This window comes from Brachyistius frenatus, unplaced genomic scaffold, assembly GCF_029030835.1.
Source record: "Brachyistius frenatus isolate BFR_SWC_R1_liver_20210118 unplaced genomic scaffold, ASM2903083v1 Contig_20, whole genome shotgun sequence".
Lineage (NCBI taxonomy): Eukaryota > Metazoa > Chordata > Actinopteri > Embiotocidae > Brachyistius > Brachyistius frenatus.
In genome coordinates this window covers 2,904,958-2,930,305 of record NW_027210619.1, presented here as the reverse complement: position 1 = coordinate 2,930,305, position 25,348 = coordinate 2,904,958, and the positions used below count along the sequence as shown (strand labels likewise).

General features: G+C 40.4%; 1 protein-coding gene across 5 annotated transcripts; it reads right to left on the bottom strand.

The window, feature by feature from the left end:
* Positions 1-7,375: 7,375 nt before the first annotated feature.
* LOC138619458 (cingulin) lies at positions 7,376-25,105 on the bottom strand. Of its 5 annotated transcripts, none has more exons than XM_069695946.1 (21): positions 24,921-25,105; positions 18,542-19,367; positions 18,333-18,430; positions 18,161-18,230; positions 17,961-18,056; positions 17,052-17,173; positions 16,658-16,769; positions 16,204-16,416; positions 15,395-15,543; positions 15,145-15,171; positions 14,388-14,508; positions 14,067-14,279; positions 13,066-13,287; positions 12,704-12,952; positions 12,386-12,556; positions 12,046-12,207; positions 11,409-11,582; positions 11,084-11,202; positions 10,110-10,218; positions 9,831-9,994; positions 7,376-9,197 (listed from the first exon to the last, which is right to left on the bottom strand). In XM_069695946.1, exons 2-21 carry the CDS (start codon positions 19,364-19,366, stop codon positions 9,062-9,064), a joined length of 3,552 nt encoding a protein of 1,183 aa, XP_069552047.1. In that variant the 5' UTR covers position 19,367; positions 24,921-25,105; the 3' UTR covers positions 7,376-9,061. The 5 variants fall into 5 exon arrangements, with proteins under 5 accessions (XP_069552047.1, XP_069552051.1, XP_069552049.1 ...); XM_069695950.1 differs by having other exon boundaries at positions 18,333-18,403; XM_069695948.1 differs by having other exon boundaries at positions 18,548-19,367.
* Positions 25,106-25,348: the final 243 nt, after the last annotated feature.

The following is a 25,348-nucleotide window of genomic DNA, read 5'->3' as shown; positions in this document are numbered from 1 at the left end:
CTCACTTCATCTCGTCTGATGGGACTTCAGTGATCCTGTCGCATCAGAGCACATTTCAATTGTGAGATCTTGCTAGAAAATTAGTTTTACATAACCTAAACCAGCCTTCAATTACATGCTGTGGTAGTGCTAGGCTCTAAAGAACTCCCAGGGTGCACTGTGGATTTCAGAAGAATCTGAAGTATGTGTTTAAATTGAAGTATTTTCTGTTTAAAAATGAGACCGCAATCATTCATTGAAGACCAAAAGATCCATTGGTCAGAAACTGTAAAGTTGTTTCACCACCACCCAAATCAGCAGGTCTGATCTGGTTCTACAAAACTTGCACGCCATATTGTGTGACTTTTGGTTATTGTTTTAAGTATTCATCATTTAAAAACAAGCTTTATGTTTATGTTGTTTGTGAAATATTGTATTTCTTTTCACAAGTTTTACACACACTGTCCATTTGGTACACATTATTGTTCATAAAAAGTTAAACTGGAAACCTCAACCATTTGGTGGAGGATAATTTTCCAACTATGTGATCAGTTAAAAAAATATTGTTTTATTTTGAAGGAACTACCATTGATTTTTTTTTTCTGAGAAGAGGTCATTAAAAGTTTAGAGATCCAATCCGGTAACAAACAGGAGCACTGACCAATAAACAGGGAAACAGGAGGTGATGTAATGATGAGATTTTCTTGAAAACAGTGATGACTCTATAACTGTCGTCATTTATTAATTTAGCAAAGTGGACCTGACAGTGAGGTGTTTTTCATACTGTCCACTCCTGTATTATCATCAGGGTGGCGGCCACCACTGAGGTCATGTATTTATCTGTAAACCTGGAAAACATTCATTTTATAATACATATTCCACTGAATTTAGTATAATTAAATTTGATTAATTTTAGGAAAATAAATTAAAAGGATTTAGTATTCCTCAACCAGAATTTAATACCCAGCAGCATTGATCTTTTAACCCTTTTAAATAACAATATAATTTTGTACTAATTAAAGGGCAAATTGAGGATATAGTTAGATTTAGGAGTAGTTGTTGATTTCTCTGTAAGACCTCTTTCATTTAAATAAAACTTGACTGTATTTGAGGTGTTCAAAAATTCTGGATATGTCCTAATCATCACATGCTGTTGTGTTTAAGGATAGGTGGTTGGACACCGACGTATTAAAATGATGACACTGTCCTCCGCTCCTTATTAGGGCCCAGGCACCGATGGTGCGAAAGCCCTATTGTTCTTCAAGGAATTATTATTCCGCATTATTATTATTATTATTCTCTGTAAACAACTGCATTTTTGGAGGCTTTATCATATTCAAAAACTCATGAAAGTTGGTACTAAAATGCGAAGAAAAAAAATGTTTTTAGTGGAGCCGCGAGTGGGCGTGGCTAAATGGCTCGCTAGCGCCCCCTAAACAGATGCCCCAGCAGCTACATTTACCTACATGCACGAAATCTGGTGGACGTGTATCACACCGAAATGTACAAAAATGTTACACTGCAACATTACATCAACTCAACAGGAAGTCCACTATTTTGAATTTAGTCGCCATTTTTGGCGATTCACCCGTTGTACTTTAACAAACGCCTCCTACAGATTTTGTTGGACCGACTTGAAATTTAGTCTGTGCACTCTTGACATGTTTGGAATTAAAAGTTATCAAAATAATTCATTTTTGTTGATCGGTGTGCCCGTGGCGTGGTGGCCAAAAGTCATACTATAGTATGTTGTCCAAAATGTGATAAAAATGTCATACTACAGCACGTCGTCCAAAAAATGACCCAAAAATAATTTTTGGGTCACTTTTTGCTATTGTATGACTTTTTTTTTTTTTTTTTTCATAATTTGGACGACATGCACCCGTGTAGGACATGTATGATTTTTTTTTTAAAGTCACAACAATGGGGGGGAATTGAACCCCAAACCTTCTGGCGGAGAGGCAACAGTGCTAATCACCACACCACCAATCTTCCCAGAAAGTACTCTGCATTGTGACAAAAGTTTAGCTCACTGCAACCTATAACTCCACCATCCACAAATATTCATTCAAATGCAACCAAAATTTCAGCAGACATTCTTTGGATAGTAGATATACATGTTTTCAAGGGGGTCTGCAGTGATATTAAATATCTTCCTGTAATGTGTTGTGGATGCAAAACTTTTTAAATTTCTCCAAATGTTTCAACTTCACTAAAAGTTGAATCACCATCAACAGGCCAAGGTGGAATCTGAACCATTAATAGCAACCTTGGTGAAGGAGAATCTTTTACCTGTTGAGTTAACCAGACTGTCTGTTGAGTCACTGGAAGCTCTGAGTGAACTCCGTGAAACTCTTTCTCCGTCGCAACTAATTCTACTGCGCTGAAGATAGTCCAGCGTTCTACAGATGCCACTTCAGAGCTGGACCTCTGGAGCATGAGGGTTTGAGCCTGGCTCAAGGTAATCCAAACAGTTCACAGAAGGCGAGTGCTATAACATGACTTTTTTTTATTTCATATTTTGGACCACATGCTATAGTATGACACAGTGGTGCAATGGTTAGAACAGTTGCCTCACAGTGAGAAGTAACTGGATTCGATCCCCATAGGCATGCAATCAGACCGTTCAGAAAAAGGTAATACTACAAAAAGTGATTAAAAAAGTCATTTTTGTATATAGTATAGCCAGGGTGACACGACTAAGTTTGATGTTTCGCCGTGACACAGGAAGTTGATGTTTAAGGTCAAACGATGCTCCAAACCTCCTGAAACTTTGCACATGCGAGGGCCCGCATATCACTGCTTGCAGTTTTAATCTTCTTTTATTATTTGTTGACTTTAACTAAAGGCACAACTACTTAAAACACACAAATGATTTGAGTTATTGTGTCCAAGCCTAAGAGACTTCTGCATGTGGAGGCAGATGGAAATATGTTTACACCTGTGGTAGCACTGCGTTCCTTCTGAACAACAGCTGCCGTACGTAACAGCGAAAACACCAACCTTTCAAAAGTGAACACACCCAGCTCTTCACAAATCAGTTTTCAGGTTGTGTCTGAAAAGCTTGAATGATATGGAAACCCAATCCCACCCATGGAAAGTATGTTCCTTTGTATTTTACAGTCTGGAAAAACAGGTACTGTACAGATTTGGTCACACTGGATGAGAGGCATAGTATCATGGACACCACATGGTCCTACAACAAACACTGAAGCTGTGACTTCACCACAACAACCGAGTTCCAAGTAAAATTAAATTCCTGGCAAGCAGGAAAGGAAAATATCTTGTTTTTCACGTCTTTTGTAGATCAGTCACCAAATAGCGCCACAGGAGATAAAGTATCATTGTTCAAAATCAGCAAGAGAGCTGAACACTTCTGAGGCACACACGCAACTGTGGTGTCTCAAAATATTGAAACACAGTCTGTAATGTGTGCCAATGTCACAAATAGGATGTAGACACATAAATAACTTGTAAAGTGACCCTCCAGGAGGCTGACTTTCATCTCTTTTTAGAATGCAGCAAAAACAAATGCCTGAAGTCAGACTTTTTTTTTCCTCATGAGCAGTAAAGAAGTCGATTTATTTCCAGTATACCATGAAGAGATTTTGCTGATATTAAGAGTCGATCAACAGTTGTAGGTGTTGCAAGAGAGTTTGTCTTTGTCTCATATCAGATTTTATTTCATAATCATCTCACAATTCTACTGAGGTTTCCCTTAAACCTGTTTCACACGAATCTCAGCTGACCCCACACATTCCTGACGTGCTTCACCCTGCGGTGCTCCTGGCAGCAACATCCATCACTATACTAGCTGTACCAACTACAAGACACCTGTGGCAACCATAATCCAGTTACTGCTTCAACAAACAGACACAATTAGTGTGTCTCATATCAGGTGTGTGGGGGTTGTTTAGTGTTTCGCCTGCTTCTCTAAGGTCAGTGAAGAAAGAGGCTCCTTTGAATCCTGTCAATGTGCCCACATTCAGGTATGCTGACCTTGTATCAACACAGAAGTTGATTTCTTCATGATCGTCAGAGTTAGAAACAAAATCTTGATTTTTATTTTGTCAATCGTTAGATTTGACTATGAAAATTCACCTTCAGAAAACCAACACAGCAAATATACAATGTTGTTGGTCCTGTAATCTCTCTGTTAATTACATATTACCATCATCGATGCTGAGTGTCAGATTTTTGTCTGTTTTTTTAGTTCGATTTTATGAATCATTGGTACAGATTGGATATTGTATAATATATGTGTTGAGTTAGCTGACTGAAGAGAAACCATTTATCCATGTTTGTCAATATTATAATCACATGGATGTAAATGTTTCCATAAATAGGAATACTGTCCTCTTGTATCAACACATCAGGCGGGCTAATTCTACCGCGCTTATCATCGGTATGATGAATAAAAACAACAACAAACAATAAGAACAAAAACAGAAAAGGAGCCGAAACCACAACATTGACACACACTATGGGTTCATCAACAAGCCATATTTACTGTATATTTAAATAGCTTGTTGTGGTCTATGATGTTTACTTGAAATAATATTGTTAAATTAAAACTGCAAGCAGTGATATGCGTGCCCTCGCACGCTGCACGTCGGGGATCTCGTTCCTTATTCTAACTTTAAAAAAAATTGCCCTTTTTTTGGCGGCTTTAACATCTTCAGAAACTCATTAAAGTTGGTGTCTGACGCATGTGCAAAGTTTCGTGAGGTTTGGAGCACCGTTTGACCTTAAACATCAACTTTCTGTGTCACAGCAAAACATCAAACTATTATACTCTATACTGTATACAATATACTCTATACTATATACTATATACTATATACTTTATACTATATACTATATATAAAAATGAATTTTGTTGTTGTTGAATATTTCAGACGACAGTATGACTTTTTTTTTATCATATTTTGGACAACATACTTTGGATATTTTGGATTACTTTTTTTTTTTTTATCCCTTTTTGGAGTATGACCTTTTTCTGAACATGCCTCAAGTTACTTCTCACTGTTTGAAAAAGAAGATCTCTTCTGGACTTATTTTTTTGTTTGAGTTTTATATTGCAGTTAACCTTTGGTTTGGTATTAGTATCATTAGTGTGTGACTTACAGAGGGACTTGCCTTAGGAGGTCTCGCCCTCTGTGAACCACACGGCTTTCCCTTACAGGGATTTGCTCTCTGTGAACCATGTGGCTTATTAAGGGAACTCACCCTCCGTAAACCATGTATGGTGTGTGTTACCTCGGTGGGGGTCGACCCCATGGCTTCATGAGGTCTTTTCCAGCTTGGAGTCGGCGTAGACCGCTGGACTATCTTTGCACCGGAGGACGAGCTGGGAAAGGAGAAAGAGTTTCACGGAGTTCACTCAGAGCTTCCAGTGACTCAACAGACAGTCTGGTTAACTCAACAGGTAAAAGATTCGACTTCACCAAAGGTTGCTATTAATGGTTCAGATTCCACCTTGGCCTGTTGATGGTGATTCAACTTTTAGTGAAGTTGAAACATTTGGAGAAATTTAAAAAGTTTTGCATTCACAACACATTACAGGAAGATATCACTGCAGACCCCCTTGAAAACATGTATATCTACTATCCAAAGAATGTCTGTGGCAATTTTGGCCGCATTTGAATGAATATTTATGGCCGGTGGAGTTATAGGTTGCAGTGAGCCAAAGATTTGTCATAATGCGGTCTAACTCCTGGGAAGATTGGTGGTGCAGTGATTAGCACTGTTACCTCTCACCTAGAAGGTTGGGGTTTGATTTCCCCTATCATTACAACTTAAAAAAAAAAAATAGTATGACTTTTGGATCACTTTTTGGCTGCCACGCCACGGGCACCCCGATCGATGAAAACAAATTCTCATGATAACTTTTAATTTAAAGTCGGTCCGAACAAAATCTGAATGAGGAGTTCGTTAAAGTACATGTGTGAATCGCCAAAAATGGCGACTAAATTCAAAATGGTGGACTTCCTGTTGAGTTGACGTAATGGTGCAGTGTAATTTTTTTGTACATGTCCACCGAATTTTGTGCATGTAAGTAAATGGAGCCGCCGAGGCATCTGTTAAGGGGGCGCTAGCGAGCCATTTAGCCACGGCCACTCGCGATTCTACTAAAATACAAAAAATTTTGCCAGGAGAGATGGGTGTACCAAATTTCACGAGTTTTTGAGTATAATAAAGCCTCCAAAAATGCAGTTGTTTACTCAGAATCATAATAATTGCTTGGATAACAATAGGGCATTCGCACCTTCAATGCTTGGGCCCTAATTCAATTTGTCTCCAGCAACAGTGAGCAAATATGTTGTCTGCCACTCTCCACAGGGTCCACGCAGGAAGGATAGTTGTCTCCCCACTGGGTGGTGGGAAGGCCTGTGCTTGTGAGAAGATATCAAACTACCGGGATGTTAAATCAAGACACACAAATCCGCGTACCGATAGAAATAAAGAACAGACTATCTAAGTTTTAGCCTGCAGACATTTTCCCATAGCAGAGAAGCACATGTGTAGTTATTAACATTCATGCCACTGAGTCCGTATAGAGCCTTGGCACAGCTGAAACCAAATGGAAGGAAGGCGTGTTGTCAAAGTTGTTAAGTTACACCTGCGGATTACCTGCTGCACCTCAACTATTTGTCTGTTCAAAACACGTTTGAATACAGATTGGGAATCAGACTGGACACATTCACAGACCTTGTCATCTATTTTGGCAGTGATAATAAATACAACGGGCTTAATCAGCTGCTGTAGGGGCCACAGAATGGCTCACTTGGCAATACGCAACTCAGGATTAGATAACAACCTCTTATTCCAGAGAAGCATGGCCCTGCAGCCAAAATAGAAACATGACCATCTCTATTATCGTCTATCTTTTGAAATAGTCCCATATGTACGTCTTCAAACAATGGAAGGGTATCAGATATATTATTTATCAAATGATGCATGGATGTGTTTCTGCATAGATTATCGGGATGATTTGATACAAGTTAGTTGGTAGCTTCTGTCCATCACGTTCTACGTATAACTTTTATTTAGAGGAGAGGTGCTGCGGCTCTTGTGTATGGCGACAAATAAATCCCATATGTTGTTATTTTTACAAGAGAAACTAAATAGAGAACTCTGAAATACATGTTAGGTTTTGCTTTGAGCATTACTGCACTTTGACTTATACGTGGAATATTTATTGACTTCCTCCAACAGCGAGCTCTTCCAATGAAGTCAATTGCCCTTCCAGAGAAATTTACTGAAGCAGGTTACAAATCTCCGTTGTAAACTTATACTTCAGTGGGCTGAAAGCCAATTTGACTCCTCCTGGCAAAGGGAAGTGCCAAAAATAAAAGCAGTTAAATAAAATTCAGATTATGACAGGACAAAGATGTACCAATTTAACTTAATACATTTATTGTTGCTAAATTATTGCTCAATAGAAAAAAAGATTTATTTAAGTACAGTCAGTGTGAACTTTTCTCAGTCAACAATTATAGAATATGCCACCATCTTTAAATCTAACATCTAACAAATCATATTCAGTGCCATTTTCCAGTTTAACTGAAAAGATCTGGACAAATATTACATGGCAGAAAAATGTATTGCAATTTTAACTTTACTGATTGTTCAAACTGTTCACAAATTCAGCTCCAAAAAACAAAACAATCTACAAATGTTAAATACTCTTTACACAAAAATATGTCAATTACAAATGATTTTTTTTTTTAAACAATTATAAGGCATTGTAATTAAATGACAGTTGTATATATACGTTTCGGTGACCTAATATAAAGGAAATGCATAGAAATTGTGCAGCTTCTACAAACACACTTTGAAGTTTTGAGCTGACAGAAGATATTTTGGCTGTTTTTTTTACTAAAATCAAAATAACTACTTTCACATTTCATATTCTGCCCAAAAAAAATATTTTATGAGCAGACAGCTCTGTCCTCATTTACAAACCATAAAAGACGTTTTACAAGAAGTGCCACAGATACAGTGAAAAAAGACATACCTAGTAATTTTAATCAAAACCTTTGTACCATTTAATATTAGGTTGGAAGCAGAATTTGTGATCCTGCCCTAGAGAATCCAATTGAAATGCTACTTTTGTCATCCTTTGATAAAATGCAGCATTCCTGTCTATTATGTGACATTAAAGACTGATTGGTGGAGTAAACTCTTGTTCCAAACCAAAATATATGCAAGCACTAGTTTTTTTTTAACTTTCAGTTAACAAAATACAGATTTCATTCAGTCAGAACAATGTGCAATACTCAAACATTACATTTGGTTATGTTAGTAAATTAACTGAGACAAAATAAGAATATTATGTGTAGTATTAAATTACTTGTGACTATCAATAATGCACTTAATCTCAATGTTTGGTCCTAGTTTTTCCAGTAGTGTTACTTCATTTCTGTGCATCGTTGAGTTCACAGTTCATCAGTTTAGTCAAGTGATGGCTGTTTAAAAACTAAAGTCCCCCATCTGAACGGTCTACACCAGGAAACAGTGAGAGTATTCAGTCACAGCCAGACTTGGTAACATTAAGTGCTTGACCCAGAGTCTCATCCCAGAAATGGTCTGACTCATATGGTACCACAAAATGCAACAATTATACTCTACTTATGTGTTTCCAGCTACATTTCTCTCCTAACGATCCATTTACTTTGTTACTGGTAGAGTGTTTGTATGCTAGAGTACCTTGTGTTGGGCCTTATGTTGGGAATTCTTCTATGTGCATGAAATGGAGCTGTTCCAACTGTACTGTGCTGTGCTATACTGTGGAGTACAACTGAGCATACTGTAAGCTGAAGAAAATTCCCTGAAATATTGAGGATGTTTTGTTTCCTTCCATTGACTCTGGTCTGGAAAATCATTCTCCTGTTAACCTCTATAGTAGGTCATCTACCCCCGCCCCCCTCCCACCAGCCATTGTCTGTAGTGCATACCGTTCAGCCTTTTGTCTTTATGCCCCATCTACAAAGAACATTATCTACATTTCCCTCTATTTTTGCCCTGGCAGTGTTACTGTATATTTCCCCACCTTTCTAATGCAAAATTAAGTGCTGCTTTAACATGAGCTGGTCTGAAGGTTGCTCTCAGTGAGGATGGAGGTGATGGTGGAGGTGTCGTACAGGCTGTCGTCATCGTCCGAGCTGTGGGCTGAGGAATCCAAAGCTGGGCGTATGGTTGTCTGAGTTTTCCTCCTGTGAGACATAAACATCATAATATTCACTTTTCATGGTCACTGTTGTTGTCGGTTGTCTATCACAAAAGTATTCTTTATATTTTTTTCTCTATTTGGCAGGTCTGCACAGTCAAAGGTAATTATCCTGAAAGGGGTGGTCGTAGCACTCCCTCTGCTGGTAATATAAGAAAATAACATGCATTTCCCTGGTCTTAGTTGGAGCATGTTTGTAATTTAATTTCCCCTGAGGTCGATGAGTAATGCACCATTTTACTTGATGAGATGATGATAATGAAATACCCTCTTCACTCGTGGGTGATTGCTGGTATGTTTTACCCACATCACACTGCGAAATACTGCACCTCGAGGGGTTTGTGTGAATCTCTACCAGGTGTCTGTATCTGTGTGTCACAGCTGAAGAATCTGGGTTTACTGATAATGGCGTCATTTACATACAGTTGTATTCACTCTGTGACACAAGGAGGAGGAGAAGATAGTGTCTCTTTGTTACTCACTCCCTCATACACACAAATACCGCTGTGATAATCTGGCTGCCAGGAAGTGTCTTGCATAATTGTTACCAAAAGCTCGCAGTGAGTAACAAACTAGAAGAGACACAAAAATAAGGAGACAAAGTAAGGGACATGCTTACTTGAGTTCAGTCTCCAGTGCTGTGACTCTGGCCTCCAAGGCCTCTTTAAGCTCCAACTGTTCCTCCATGTCTCTCTGAGCTTTTCTTCTCAGTCCATCTATCCTTTCCAGCTCCGTCTCACCTTCATCCACTTGCCTCTTCAGCGCCTTCACTCTCAGAACAAGCTGCAACCCAACATTCGATTTAAGTGCGTTTTGACTGTACATGTGAAGTTGGTGTCTTCTTGTGTCTCTAAATAAATTTCAACATTAACATTTAGTACATGATGAATGTTTATACCTGGTCTCTCTGTTCAGATTGTGTTTGTCTCTCCTCATCCAGCGTCATATTGAGGTCTTTTAGTTTCCTCTCCAAACGACGTTGTGATGCCAACACAGAGTTCTTCTCTCTTTACGTCAGATGAAGAAAGCATGCAGGACATATACTGTAAGCGTGGTAACGATTAGCTCCCCATCTGGGCTACTGCCAAGATGCCCTTGAGCAAAACACTGGCCAAGTCATTGCTGTTGTGAAGCCACTTTGTAGCTAGTCGGATTTTAACAGCATTAATATGAAACAGACTGTTGCATGCTTCCCAAGTAAACTCCCTTTGATTTGATAAACAGGAACCCAAATTAAAAGTTTCTGATGACTATACAATCAGCACAGTTTTAAGGTGAACACCCAAGATTAGTGTCAATAAGTCAGTGTCTGACCAAATGTTAAATATGGTCAGAATCTCCCCTACTGTTCCAAAGTTATGGTGTTAAATAATGGCCAAAAAAGTGCAGAACATCATGATCTTACAGTGAAGTTTACCTTTGACCTTTTGGATATATAAAATATAATCACTGCATAATATTATCCTAGTAAACATTTGTGTGAAATTTTGTCATATTAATTCTTGGGTTACGGCCACAAATGTATTTGGTGGGGTGAGGGGTGTCATAGTAACCTTTGATTTTTTTTTTTTACTAGCAAAATCTATTCAGTTCATCCTTAAATCCAAGTGAACATTTGTGCCAAATTTGAAGAAATTTCCCAATTTGGACAGACAGTCAACCCGAAAACACAATGCCTTCAACCACTGGTATTGCCACGCAGAGGCATACAAAATGTGTGATGACAAAAACCTACACTGGTGCCACACCCAAAATATATAAAAATAAAAAATGGCATTCTCTGAATTTTAGTGGATTCTATACAAAAACATTTGAAATATTCATTTGTCAAACAAAGGGTGAAAAAAATGTGTCCCAGCATGTTTCCTGTACCTTTCCTCACCACGCAGGCGTTCTTCCAGCTCCTGGATATTGTTTTCCAGTTGGGAGAGTCCTGCTGAAGAGCGAGTCTGGCCCTCCATGTCAGCCACACGACCCCGCAGCTCCTTCAGCTGCAAGGGCAGACGCGCACAGACAGCAGTTCAACAACACTAAAAATACATTCAAGTGAAAGGTCAGCAGAGGTGTTGGAATTTCCCCTAAAGGCTGCAATTTTAACTGGAGTGAGAATACAGAAGTGCAAAAGTAAAAAGTGTACTTAAATGAAGAATTCGGTTTCTAGCGATGACAAGCACAAACGTGGTGTACGTGGACATACGTGTCTCTCCATGGCGGCCTTATCCAGCTCCAGGTCCTGTTTGGAGGATCTCTCCTGCATGAGCTCAGAGCGCAGCTGATCGATCTGGTCTCTGCTCCGGGCAAATCGGTCTGTCAGCATCTCCACGCTGCTTTTCTCCTCGTCCAGCTCCAACTCCACACGCTTCAGCTTATCCTGACAGAGAAGAGGAAAAAGACTGTGTCATAAAAAAATAAACAAGTCACACGGCTAATTTTCATCATAATTATTTAAAATTGATTGAGGTTATGTGCAGCACATAAATCTACATGCTAATCTGTAAATCTTGATGATGGGTAGACAAAAGAAATATAAAGATGTGTCACCATAAAATAATGTGGCAATATTCATTTGATTTTTATTGCACTGGTCACTTTTTCCATTCATCCCAAACTGTATTTATTTTTTTGTGTATGTAGTCTGCGGGTGTATTTATTCACTGCTCTTTTTGATATTGTGTGCACCTTTTTGTTCTTTCTAAGCTGCTGTAATGCCCGAATTTCCCCACTGTGGGATCAATAAAGTCAAAAATCAAATCTAAGTAAAATTTGCACACTGCCACAGTCAGTGTATGATGAGCAGAACTATTAATAGTCACAGTTCACACCGAGCATCTTACCTCCAAGACTCGGATCTCCCGGGTTTTCTCATTGCAGCCATTTTTGCTGGCCTCTTTCTCTCCCTCTAGGTGGCGCAATCTGTTGGTGAGAAGCTCCTTATCCAGCTGGTGGTTGTCTCTCTCCTCACATGCAAGCAGCAGCTCTTTCTTCTGTCGTGACATCTATTCAAATTCATCATAATATCAGACACAGGAATGCCACACTGAATGTTCCTCCTGTTGTTTTCCAAATTCCAAATCAGCCAAGCATGCTTCATGAATATGATATGTCAAAATTATTGAAATCATAGGCTGAGCACGAGACAAAGCATTCACTCAAACATTCAAAAAACAAACCCACTTCTTCCTCCAGTCTCCTGAGATTTATATGGTTTCTTTCCAGCTCAGACTGAGCGTCCTTTCCGTGACGTTGCGCCTCCTGCATTTCCTTGCGTGCTCTCTCTCTCTGTTCCTCCAGTTGAACCCTGAAAGCCTGCGACTCCTCTTTTGAGGACACAGTCAGAGAGTCATGCTGACAGGGAGGTGAAGGGGAGACAAGTCAAAACAAAAAGAGTATGAATTTGTTGTGTTGTGTATTCTCCAATGAGCAGCGAGGACAATCAAAGCTGCACAGGCTTTCATCATTCGCAAAGGCATAAAACAGATCTATCATTCTTACTTCTTTGTTGAGTTTCTCCAGAGCTCTCTCCTGCTGTCGTTTGGTCTCTTCCAGCTGGCTGATGGTCTGTTTGAGTGTCTCCTTGTCCTTTTCTAAATCCTCCAGACGTAGGACGAGTTCTTGGTGCTCCTGGCTCAGTCTGGAAGCTTTTCTCTTGGCCTCATCTAGCTCAGATCTCAGGCCTCTCACCTCAGTGTCGAGAGCCAGCTCAGCCTCTGAGCTCTCTGTAGCTCTGGTCTGCAGCTGAGTCTAAACCACATAGGATTTCCAGTTATGCTTGGATGTCTACTGCTTTCAGGGTATCTGCACACACCCTGAGTTGGATGGTGTTGTTTGAAAGGATGTAACCTTAACAACCCTACCTCTAATCTCGAGAGTCTCTCTTTGAGACGAGTGTTGGACGCCTCCTGCTCCTGCTGGATCTCTTGGAGTGAGTTCATGTCCATTTGAGCTCTGCTCAGACGTGTTTTACTGATATCCAGTTCCTCCTCAGCTGATGAGAGTTTCTCTTTGAGCTGGTCAGCTTCACGTTGTGCTTCGACAAGTTTCTGCTCTAGCTCTGACATGGTGGCTGGGTCTGGGAGCTATAGCAAGGAAGACAAAGGAGGGATACAACCAAGAGTTGTCTTTGTATAACCATTCAAAAATTCAAATGCAAATCTCATCATGCTATCAGCATCAAATACACATCACACTGTTTTGTGCTAGTCAGGTAACCCCTTTTCAATTTTGAAATGGATCGAGTTCACCGGGCGGGTCTATTAATAATTTTTTACTTTCATTAACATTGTAAAATGGGCCATTTGGCACACTTAATCCCATACAAGTTATTCCTGGATCCTGCAATTTGCATCCGACATCATGGAAAGCTTATTGTGTCACTTCCTGTTGTTATCACTGTGCAGTGCTGCTGTTCGCGGATTTATAGTCGATCACCAACACTAAATCTCTCTTACAATTTCGATTTGTAAGACATGCTCTATTCAAGCACCTGTGTTGCAAAATTTCTGGCTAATTTGATACCAAATGTGCTTTTTTGGGTGCACAAGCTGAGCAGTTAGCAATTACTTTGTTCTCTCCCTGTTTTTCCTTCTCTCTCCTGCTCAGCGTGTCAGATGTTTAAATGTTTCTCTGGTCAAACTGAATACAGAAAGCAGTCATTATGAAGCACTCAGGGGACAGCGGTTTCATAGGGGAGAACCGGAACAACAGCTGACATCATTCTAATGGTAGTTTTGGATCTATTCAGTCATGTATAGTAGTTGCGGTTACAGAAAATTACAGCAGAGTGGACTGTCGGCCTTGATGGAGGTCTACGCTCCCTTTAGGATGTTTCAGCCCTTAACTGTGAGATTAAACCCACCTGTTTATTTTTCTCTTGGGCTTTAGCACAGTCGTCCTTGGCCCTCTGTAACTGGTCCTTTAGTCTGTCAATTTCATACTTCAGTTCAGCCTCCTGGTTCTGGTGAGACTTTTTTATGGAGATGACTTCCATGACCTTCCTGTCAAACTCCGTCCTCTGCTTTTCCAGCGCAGACTTTGCCTTCTGCAGATCAGCGCTGCATCGCTGGAGCTCCTGAACAGAAATTTTACAGCTTGCTGGTTGAAGTGCCTGACTTTTGTTAAACAGGTCATTCACCAGTGCATCAGTGATGATGTGGAATTTAGGGCATGTTTACTGCACCTGGTTGAGAGTCTGCGTCTGGCTGGGGTCTTGCATCTGTTTTGTCATGGTGCTCACTTTCTCCTGGAGCTCCTTTAGTTCCTCCTCAAATTCCTCTTTCTCCAGACGGGCTTGCAGGAGTCTGCGAAACATACACGCACAGCCAATCTCAACATTTCGGAGCATTAGGTTATTCGAAGTACTGCTTCATTATCTGATCAGCAGTAGACGGATTGTACTTGTGCCTCATAAGTGATCATAATTTACTCTGGGGTAGTGAATGGAAAAATAGCTGATTATTTATTCTTCAAATAACACGAAATAAATCACCATTCCTTTTGACCACATTACCGTCAGATATATCACATAAAAGAAATCTACGATGTTTTTTTGCTAAATACAGACATAAATATAAGACCATCCACACCACTCATCTGCATCTTATATGATTACATAAAGTGTTGAAAGTGATTGAATTCACTGTATGAACACGGTGAATAATTTAAAGATATAATTTCCTGAAGCTCAAAGCTGTAGCTTGTAATCAGCAACAATACTGTCCACATTCAAACTGGGACTCATTAACTAAAATGAATATCATCCATATTTGGTCACACACACTTGTGTAAAAACAGAACCCCAGTGATGAATTAGGGCTAAAAGTCATGAATTAGGCGAATGGATTGTGAATGGCCTCGGCACTACACAGACAGCTGTTAGCACAGTTAGCCACGTCTACACATCTAAACACAAATGCTGTTTAATTAATGACTCTCACTGTGTTTCAGGGTTGCTCGGTGGCTCTCTGACAGAGAGAGGGAGAAACATTTACCAGGTAGAATGAGAGAGAAAAAAAATGGAAAACACATTATTAGTAGTGAAGTAAGTGCCAAATCAAACCATGAAAGACGGTGACAAAATCCATGTCCAGGTAAACATTGGAAACCGCGAAGCCACGCAAGTAATGATGAATAAACTCTGTAAACAATTCAATGGTTACATTTGAATTGTTAAGTCTATAGACTCACTCTTGTTTTGTTGTTCGAAGATCGTCTCTGGTGCCATGAAACTGCTCCATCCAGTGGCTGCTCTCATCTCTACAGTCCTCCAACTGCTGCTGCAATGAGCGAACTGATGCATTTACACGCTGCCGCTCAGCCTCAATCCCTGCGTGAGACTTAAGTAGAAGACAGAAGAATTGACACCATGTTGTATTCTATCGCTGGCATTTTTATGCAGTGTGTTTTTAGTGAATTGTAGACTGCTTGGTCAACACTTATTTATGGGAATTCTGTTTACAATTCAGAGTACAAAGTGCAATTTTGATCCAAGGAAACAACAGTGTGCCTCATTTCTTGAATGTTGAAAAAAATAGAAGTTTCTTGGATAAATTCTGAGAATGTCTTTATGCAACATTGGTATTTATCTGATGTGACTGAATCATTAAGAATCGAAATGAATTAAACTGAATCGGAAGATATTCAGGGCCCGGCTTTATGAAATTTGCAATGTGCAGGCGTCATCTCTCATCTTAAATTGTAGAAATTGCAAACTGCTCTGTAATTTCAAAATGACAATAATTTAGGATACAGGATGCTGGCACCATTCTTCAACTGCGTGAAGTAGTTGCGGAACACTATTGTGGAACAGGCCGCTGCCCGAAAAAATACTGGTTGTCATTGCAAAGGACAAAACTTAGAAGCATGTAGAAGGGGTTTCTAGGAGTTTTGCCATGAAGTTTCTCTCACTGGGAGCCTGGTTTGCCCACTTTTGTCTCCAGCTCAGAAACATGTCAAATATGTGAGATGTTCAGCTGGATAATCTGAGCGTCACACACCTCAGACACCTGCTCCATGCTGCCACGGAGCTTCTCCATGTCAGCGCTGTACTGCTCTCGGAGCGCCTCGATCTCTTTGTCATGCGTTGCCACCTCCTCCTTCAGAGCGCCTTTCAAAGCTGTAAGCTCCCTCCCTCTCTGTCTTAGTGTCTCCTCCAGCTTCTGTTTCAGCTGGCACACCTCTATCAGCTGTGCTTGACAAGACACCAAGTCCTGCACACACAAGGAATATACAGTATCAACATTTGATTACTCCGCCCTGTACAACCTAAAAGTTATTGTTGCTTTTAACAGTCAAGGCTTATTCAACCTGTAAATAGGATCCTGAATGATAAAAATGCTATTATAAGAAAGTATTTACTCTAGATTTGAGTCTTATTTGTAAAACAAAATCCAATAGCGGGGTGAGATAAATCTGTGTGCGCGTGTTTGTGTGACCATGTGTCTGTGGTACCGTCTTGTTGCTGTTTTCTCTTCTCAGTTCATCTTGAAACTCAGCCAGCTGGTCCTCCATCTCTCTGACCCGAGTCTCTGCATTCTCCCGATCCATTCGCAGCTGAGTCAGCCTGTGAGGAAAAAAAAACAACATACACACACCCGTGAATGATTCTCTGAATTCAAATGACTGACATAGTTGTTTGTCTTGTGAATAAGTTACAGTAGCTGCTTGTTTCGTGGGACTGTCTCACTCCTAGCTCACAGATAATGGTACCCTTCCTGCTTCCCTCCGTCTGTGTGTTTGAGTGTGTGTGTGTGTGTGTGTGTGTGTGTGTGTGTGTGTGTGTGTGTGTGTGTGTGTGTGTGTGTGTGTGTGTGTGTGTGTGTGTGTGTGTGTGTTGTGTTCTCACTCTGATTGTGTTTCATTTAATTCTTTTTTCTTGCGGTCCAGCATCTCCTGGAGTTGCAGATTTTCATCCAGACAGGACTCGAGCTCAGCTTTCAGAGCGGGATCAGAATTGCTAACAGAGTCCTACACACAAGCAGACATGATGAATAAATGAGAGCGGTGAAACATAAGACATCAGGTGGCTCTGCTGGAATAAACAATGCACTTTTAGGAAACGCTAAGGCAGACTTGCATTTGGCCCCCGATTGATATATATAAGGGATTAAGTTTTTAGGAGCTATTAGAGATTAGGACCTACCCGGCATCCTTAAACCAATATATAACAAGTCATTATTGAAGTTAGATTATTGTGTGCGTGTGAGCAACTCAGACCAGACCACACAGCTTTAAGGATTAATCGGGAGGATTAATCTGAAGCACACTCAAATGAACCCCCCAGCCCTCCTGGTTAGAGAGGCATAACAACTCTGAGGAAAGTTTCCTCCTCTCAACTAACCAGTTTGGTTGGTGAATCTATTTCCTTCAGTGGCATTTACTGCTCTCATTTCGAGGAGACGTGGACGGATGTTTATGTGTGGCACTCGATGTGATCCATGGATTTATAGAGTTGAGTTAATTTGGCACGTTACTCTCTAAATGTTAATATCCTCCGGTGGCAGTCGGTTCCAGTCGGCCAGCTCGATTAAGAGAGTAACCAACCAAAACTCCAGCGCGCATTCTCTCTTCGTCTTTCTCCTTCTCTTCCCTCCATAAAGGTTGAGCATTGAAGAGTGACACCTATTCAAACTTTGTTTTTGAGGCATTAAAAAGGGAATAAAGAAGGCTAACATTGTCTTATGACTGAAGGTCATATGACTGAAGGTCATAAGACACCTCTGCCTCCTAATATTCTCTTCTCTGCTCCACTTACCCTCCTTTCTTCCTGCAGGGCAGTTTGCAGTTTAGCCATTTTTGCCTCAAGCTCCCCTTTTTCTCTCACCCACTCTTCTCTAGGGCTTTCTCTAGGCTGTGAAAGACAAGAGTGTAAGGGGAGACATAAGAGTAAACTGTCTCTTCATTAAACAGCTGAAAAACTCCTCACAGAATCCAATAACTTCAAAAAGAACAAACCTTAAGGCTCTGAATCTTCTGAAAGATCATCTTGGCCTTGTGTCTGATGACAACATCATTTTCTTTGGTCCTGAGGAAGGTGAAAATAGTCAATGGCTTTATTCACTTTTAATATTCATGAATACTTCATAAAGCTGAATAAATCTCAATGTGCAGGATAACTGATACACACCCTTGTCTCAGGATGTTGTATATGGTCTTCATGACCTGCTCTTCCTCACTGCTCATCTCTGCACTCTGACCCTGGTCCAGCAAAAGGTCAGGGGTCACCTTAAGACATAGATCAGAAAGCTACTCTTGCAATGTTGCATGCTTTGTTGTGTTTTCGAGTTCACTATAAAATAGGCTGTAATACCCAACCGGAAAAAATGTAATTCTTACTTGTACCTCTGTCAGGGTAGTCTGTGGTGGCTCCACTGAAGTCCACTGGTTGCGTCCCAAACTGCTGTGAGTTGAGGACGGAGGTGAGGTGTAGGGGTTGGTGGTGAGGAGAGGAGGTGTAGCTCTGGGATGTTGCTGTTGTGCAGGAAGGAGGCCTCTCTGCTGGCCACCATCAAACCTGTTTATCATTCTGTTAACACCAGTGTGCCTCTGATTAGAGTGAACCTCGTTTGTGTGTTGAGGAGGGTCAGGGTGAGAATGACTGTCCCTCAGTGACTCCAGTGACCTGTCCTGCCCTGCCTGATACGATCTATCCCACATATTCCTTTCAATGCCCCCTTCTCTGTCACTACCCCTTATTCCAATTCCTCCATCCAGATTCCCATAACTACCAGACTTCCCATCCCCTGGTGGTCTCGACAGCTGAAAATCCTCACTGTCTTCTCCATCCCTGTCTAACAGCGACCCATGGGACTGTGCCCGACGTAGTGCCCCTCCCTGCCCTCCTCCTTCTCCGACATCCGCCCCCTCTGTTCTTGGCTCAGCCTTCTCTCTTCTCCGGGGAAGGCTGCTATAGCCAGAAGGGTACTCGGTCTTCAGCTGGACTCCGTATGAGTCTCCCTTATGTCCATCCTTTAAGACCACATACGGCTGGCCAGCGATACCCTGCACCCTGACTGCCACACCATATTTGGAGGTGCTCTGAGTCTTGGACTTGGGCTGGGAAACAGGCTGCCCTCCACCTGTACCATGGGGATCATTGATGAAGCGGATCTGGACACCGTAGTCCACTGGGGTCTTCTGACCTGAAGATGGTGTGCTCATGCTGGTAACACAGCGGAGAGCAGGAGAAGAAGAAGGAGGATGAAAAAAAAATTGATTAGGGCATACACAACATTTTTAATCATTTACTCCACCAGGCAACACATTTTCTTTAGTCTGATACTATCATAACCCGAATGCATACCCCTAAACCAAATACAGATGTTTTGGTCGACTTCATTTGCTTTTGTCCACAGCAACTTATATTTTTTCATGAACACATGAATGGCTGGGTAATATATTGATTTTAAATTAATATGATATTATACTGGATATTGGCTTACATTTTGGATATTGATAATAATATTGTGATGTGGCATAAGTGTTGTCTGGTTTTAATGGCTGCATTAAGTGATATAATTGTCTGAAATTACCAGACTGTTCTTTTATTTACCTTTACCCGTTTTGTCATTATATTCATAAGACGGATGATTATTTATCAAAAATCTAATTTCATAAATATTTAGTTAAAGCACCTATAGCCACCCCGACAATATAAATGCAAAATTTATATCAAAGTAATTGACCAAAAATATTAGAGATTTGATTTTGTCCATATTGCTGTAAAGTTAATCTTCAGACCTGAGCTATAACTGGTTTCTTATATTATTCAATTATTGTAAAATTATATTAAAGCAAAAAAAAATAATTTCTGCATGTGGTATCTAAAAATGACTAATATTGGAAAAACGTACAGGTATAGCTACACCTATAAACTGCCCAGGTCAATAAATCAGCTGATATTAGCTCATTAAGGCTATTAAAGATTGATCTCAACAACTATGACAGTGTATGTGTTTTTCCATCAGAAATTCACCGGTGAGATGATTTTTTTTTTCTTCAGATGTTTCACACAGCTTTTATCCGAATCAGACATTTTCAATCTACAACACATCTAAGGGGTCAGTGTATCAAGATTACTTGTTTATGTATAAAAATATCAATATCAGTATCAGCCTCAAAAATTCCTCCAATTAAGAAATCGAACAAAGAATGCCGAGACACTGGACCTACATTAAGAAGTAATGCTGAAATGTAAAAGCTCAGGGACACTGCTTTTCTCTGACCAGACACAGATTTATAGGTAGTAACACTTAGTTTGTGGCTCTTGACTGCTTGTGTGGACTTTGTCCTCAGTGCTCTCCATTAGTCATTAACCTGAGAGCACACACCCACATATCATTTTCCCCTTGTGAGGACCAGCTAAGCCTTTCCAAACTTTTGGAACTTTTAAAGCCAAATACCAAAGCTAATTCCCTCAACAAAACTTTGACAGCTTGAATACAGACAGGTACCATAGCAACTAGTCGTCTGTAATGGCTCTTTTCATTATTTCTCTGTGCATTTTCTCCACTTTTTTTTAAATTTCTTGACTGCCTAATCCTCCCTTTTTCTACAATTTGATAACATACTATGAGACATTCTAAAATTTGTCCTGCACTGACTGTATTTATGGAAAGGTTTAGTCACGGCCAATCTTATTCTTCTCTGGCAATAATTGAAGAGAGTATTGCAGGTATTACATCGACGGTCTGTTTATGCCTTGCGTGAGGTCACATTTTCATCCCCATGTCATAACAATGGTATGGTTCATTAAACTCACTCTAAAACTATTACAGCACTCCCTCCTGACCTCTCTGCTTTCACCTTTCACTCCCTCGCCGCAGCTTTCCGAAGTGAGAGACAGAAAGTGGGTTGGGAGACACAAAGGAAGGGTGAAGTGAGAGACAGAAAAAAAACACTCCACTTTTCTTCTCTTATCAGTGCTTTGTGTGATAAAATCCAAAGTCAAGCAGTTCCTGAGAACAAGCCTGCCTCCCGTACACACAAAGGACTGGCTACAAAACTAACCATTTAAATACATTAACTCGGTTCTGACCTGATATAGACATTACTGAAGGCCTACACACATATTTTTCTTTTATTTCTTTACTGATTTTGGAAGCGGTATGACACAGCACGAAACCTGCCAAGCTATTCTTACAAAGAAGTGAATAAAATACTGTCAGCAAAGTGAGCCAAGAAGAAAAACGATAGTCCTCATTATGAAAATGAATCTTTATATATGAAACAATTTCAGAGCAAGATCAGGGGGAGGTAATGCCCGGCCTGTCAATGAAGGAAGTGACATCATTCAAGATGACATCGATGACCTTGAAGGTGTCTGTGCGCTTGTGGTGCAGGAGCATTGTCCATACACAGACCTACTTATTGAATGTGTGGAGTTAGTCGATTCTTTTCCACCCTTTGGAAACCTCAGAGGAAGCACCGTGTCACAACAAGTTAGTGAAGTCGAGCGCAAAGTCTGCAGCATGCTGTCTTTACACCAAGGTCAAGCAAACATGTCAAGCACAGACGACGGTGGGATAGAAGTGTTACACAAGAAATGCATAATACAATATCCACTAACTTAATGTGACAGAGTCTGAGCTCCGAGAAGGCCAAACCAACTTACAGAAATACAGCTGTGAAGCAGAGATCTTATTTTCATCTCTGAATATCCTCATTCATCTGCATGTTTTCATCAGTTTCATTTTTGATTTGTCACAGAGGAAGGACGCACTGCCAGATCCGAGGGGGACAGGGATGAGGGGGGAAAACCATCCTATTGTCCAGCTGATGTGGGGCAGAAAATAAGGGCAACAATTCTGAGAATGCAGAAAGTACCCCCCCCTCCCTTCTCCATCACACTGTCTATCTGATTACAATTAGTCTCATTAGTTTCATAACCTACATTGAGGTCCCCATACATCCCTTTTAAGGTTTCACCCCAAAGCTAATGTCTTTCCACACCTCTCCAAGATAATCATCCTTTTCCACACTGAAAGTAGGATATCAAACAAGATTTTCTGTAATCCACTGTGAAATTAACATGCCACTCACATCTAAGGTTATGGCTTTGGTTATTTCAAAGAAACATTGTGTTTATTCTCTATGCATGAAATGTTAGTGGATTGAACAATTAGTGATTGAATGGTAATCATTTTGGCTTCTTAGTCACGAGGATTTGCTCCTTTTTCTGTTTCTCGTGATGGTTAACTGATGATCTTTGGGTTTGGGGCGGATGTTTGGACAAAACAAGCTCTCTGGTGATAGCACATTGGGCTTTAAGATATTACGATGATGAAAAATTCTGACTTATCGCCATGTTCTGACATTTTGTAGATCAAACAAATAATTTAGTAAATAATGGAAATGTTAAATGATAATAAAATACAATGTTTTGGCATTCTAGTGTTTTTTTTTTTTTTTTACAAGGCTTCATAAGTTTCTAAATCAGTCTCGTATCAGGATGTGACTTTAACAGCACACTAGCCTTTTCAGTCTTACTTGCCCAGCTGTGTCACGTCTATGTGGGTCTTTTTGATTCTGTTGCCCTGCAGTTATGTTGACGGGCCCTCTGCCTCTGGCCTTAAATTGAATTCTCACGGAGCAAATTGAATTGGAGCTGATTCCCTGTTAAGATCCGAGATGAAAATGGGAAATAGAATTAGAGATTAGAGGGCGCGAGGAGAGAAATAAAACAACAGCAACGTGTGGGATCGTGCAAGTGCCTCTGCTGACTCATAGAGTCCGCACGGTTCATGCGGTCACTTCATCTCTGGCCGGGTCTAAAACTAATACAGCAAGAGATAGCAGCAAAGGGTGGAGGTTAACTGAGCCAAAAATCATTCTAAGACTGTATACACAGTTGCCTGCCCAATGTCTTTATTTATCCTCATAGTATGTCATAATAAATACATACTGCGTTGTAAGTATGTGTGGACAAAACATGGATATAGTTACTGACTGCAAAACAGCTGAGTCTGAACATTACTACCACAAACCATTTGCTTTGTAAAACATATATATTGAATTTAGTCGGACAAAAAAAAAAAAAAAAAAAATTGCAACTCAAGGATGAAAACTCCTTGAGTGAACCAGTTTTTCTGCTGAGAAAGAGCGGGAGATGAGGCTGAAAACACGTAAAAACAGCTGGCTCGAGTAAGATGTTTTTAGGTCAAACTATTGTTTCCAATGCCAAGAATGACTTTCAGGCAACAAACAGAGAGAAAAGCATCTATTCCTCACGTTTGAGAATATTTGGCTTTTTAAAAGAATATAAATTAATCAGCAACTGATTGTTTCAGCTGAATAACAATTTGATTATTGGACTAACTCTTTAAGAGCTAGTTTATGGCATCCTATAAAGTCGACATGGGCATGCAGTAAAAGTCTGCCCTTTTCCTCCAAGTGAATCATTAAGTTTTACAGGCATAACCTGGAGAATACAAACATGAAGGTATAAGTAACACAAGTTCTCTGTTGTGAAAGGACAGTCAGGCAGCCACTCGGCCCTCAGAGTATTCTCTCGCCTCTCAATTACATTCTTGACATAAAACCAGACCCTCATCCTCTCTCCTGCAGTCAGTCTCTCTGTCCAAACCTGCCACTGCTCTTCTTTCACACTCAAACAAACAGCCATTTGTTCCTCTTTTCTAATCTAATGGGGTTCATTGGCATGACAAAGAAAGACTTCAGTGTTACCAAATAGTACACACATGACACCATATTAGGAGCACCTAAATACGCCCCTCCCTTTCTCCACATTCCTGACACTTGTTTCTCCCCGTTCTTCTCACTTTACACGGGACTGGGTGTGTTAATGGGAGTGAGGCTGATCATTTGTGACATTTTATCTTCATGCTTGAGTGTAATAACTGCTTGTAACATTGGAGCAGTTTTATCTGCTTGTCCGTAGTTGAGCATATTCAACGTTTTGAAAATGAAACTGTGCCAGTGGTTTGGCAGGTTCAGTGCTATAATTAGTGAAATTCATGATATCATTCAGGAGCCCGTCCCCATTTCAACACTGTAATCTGCTGCTTCTTCTCGCCTGTGTCATCAGTTTCATCTGAGCTGAGGAGCTCCTTTGTACTGCAGAGGTACAATACATATTTCACTGCATTTTAGGCTTATTTACTCTTTTTTGTTTACCTATTTCACCATTTAAGGTCTCTAACAACTTTGAATATGGTTTAATTTAGCCTTGAAGCCTTAACAGCGAGGTAAACCTTTTTCTCAGTGTACAGTTTTTCCATGTACAAATTCCCAAGCAGCACAGGTGTACACTAAGATATAATTATCTTTATCTTGGCTTGTACATAAACATGAACTGACACTGCTCTTACATTTAAACTCCTTTGGCTTTAAAATAATCCTCATTCAGCTGACTTTTTTTTTTTTTACTTTCACAGACGTATAAGTGACCACAGAGACATTTCTCACATTTGTTTTCCAACACATACCAACAGTTATCCTGAAGTAACGTTAGCTGGTAGCTCAGGTCCCTGTCTGTCTATCGAAACATCGTTAGCCACCAAGCTAAACTGAACACACAGACAGGGACACAACACTATCACAAATTAACACACAACTGACTGAAACGAAGAAGCAAGTGCCACACTGCGGCTGAGACGCTGTTACGGAGGCTGTAACTAAACTGTCAAGACAAGTCGTGTCTGTCTGGTTTAGCCGTCTGGCTAAAGAGAGGTCCAACACCAACCGTAAAGTTTACCTCTTTTTCTGAATTTAGTCCTCTGCTCCTCTTTGATCGTCGCCTCCCGTAATGCCGATGACAAATCAGATGTTTTCACACAGACGTCCATCAAAGTCTCCGCAGAGAAGTGGGTGGAAAACAACAACTCCCACGCAAATTAACGCAGCAACAAGTTCATTATGGTGGGACTGCAACCTGTTACCTTTTGGTGGGGATGTAACCGTCCCGCCCCGCCCCGCCAGAGGGAGCGCTGTGATTGGACAGAAGCGCTGGCGTGGGCGGGACTGTAGATGTCGGCTCCGTTTGCTGTTGGTGAAATCCCTACGTCAATCATTTATTCTGTTTGACACTTTTGTCATCTTTTCGGGGGAAATGTAAATCTGTATTTTTCACTCCTGGTGAAATAAACAAAACCGACATGACGTGGATAAACACCACGCTTTCAG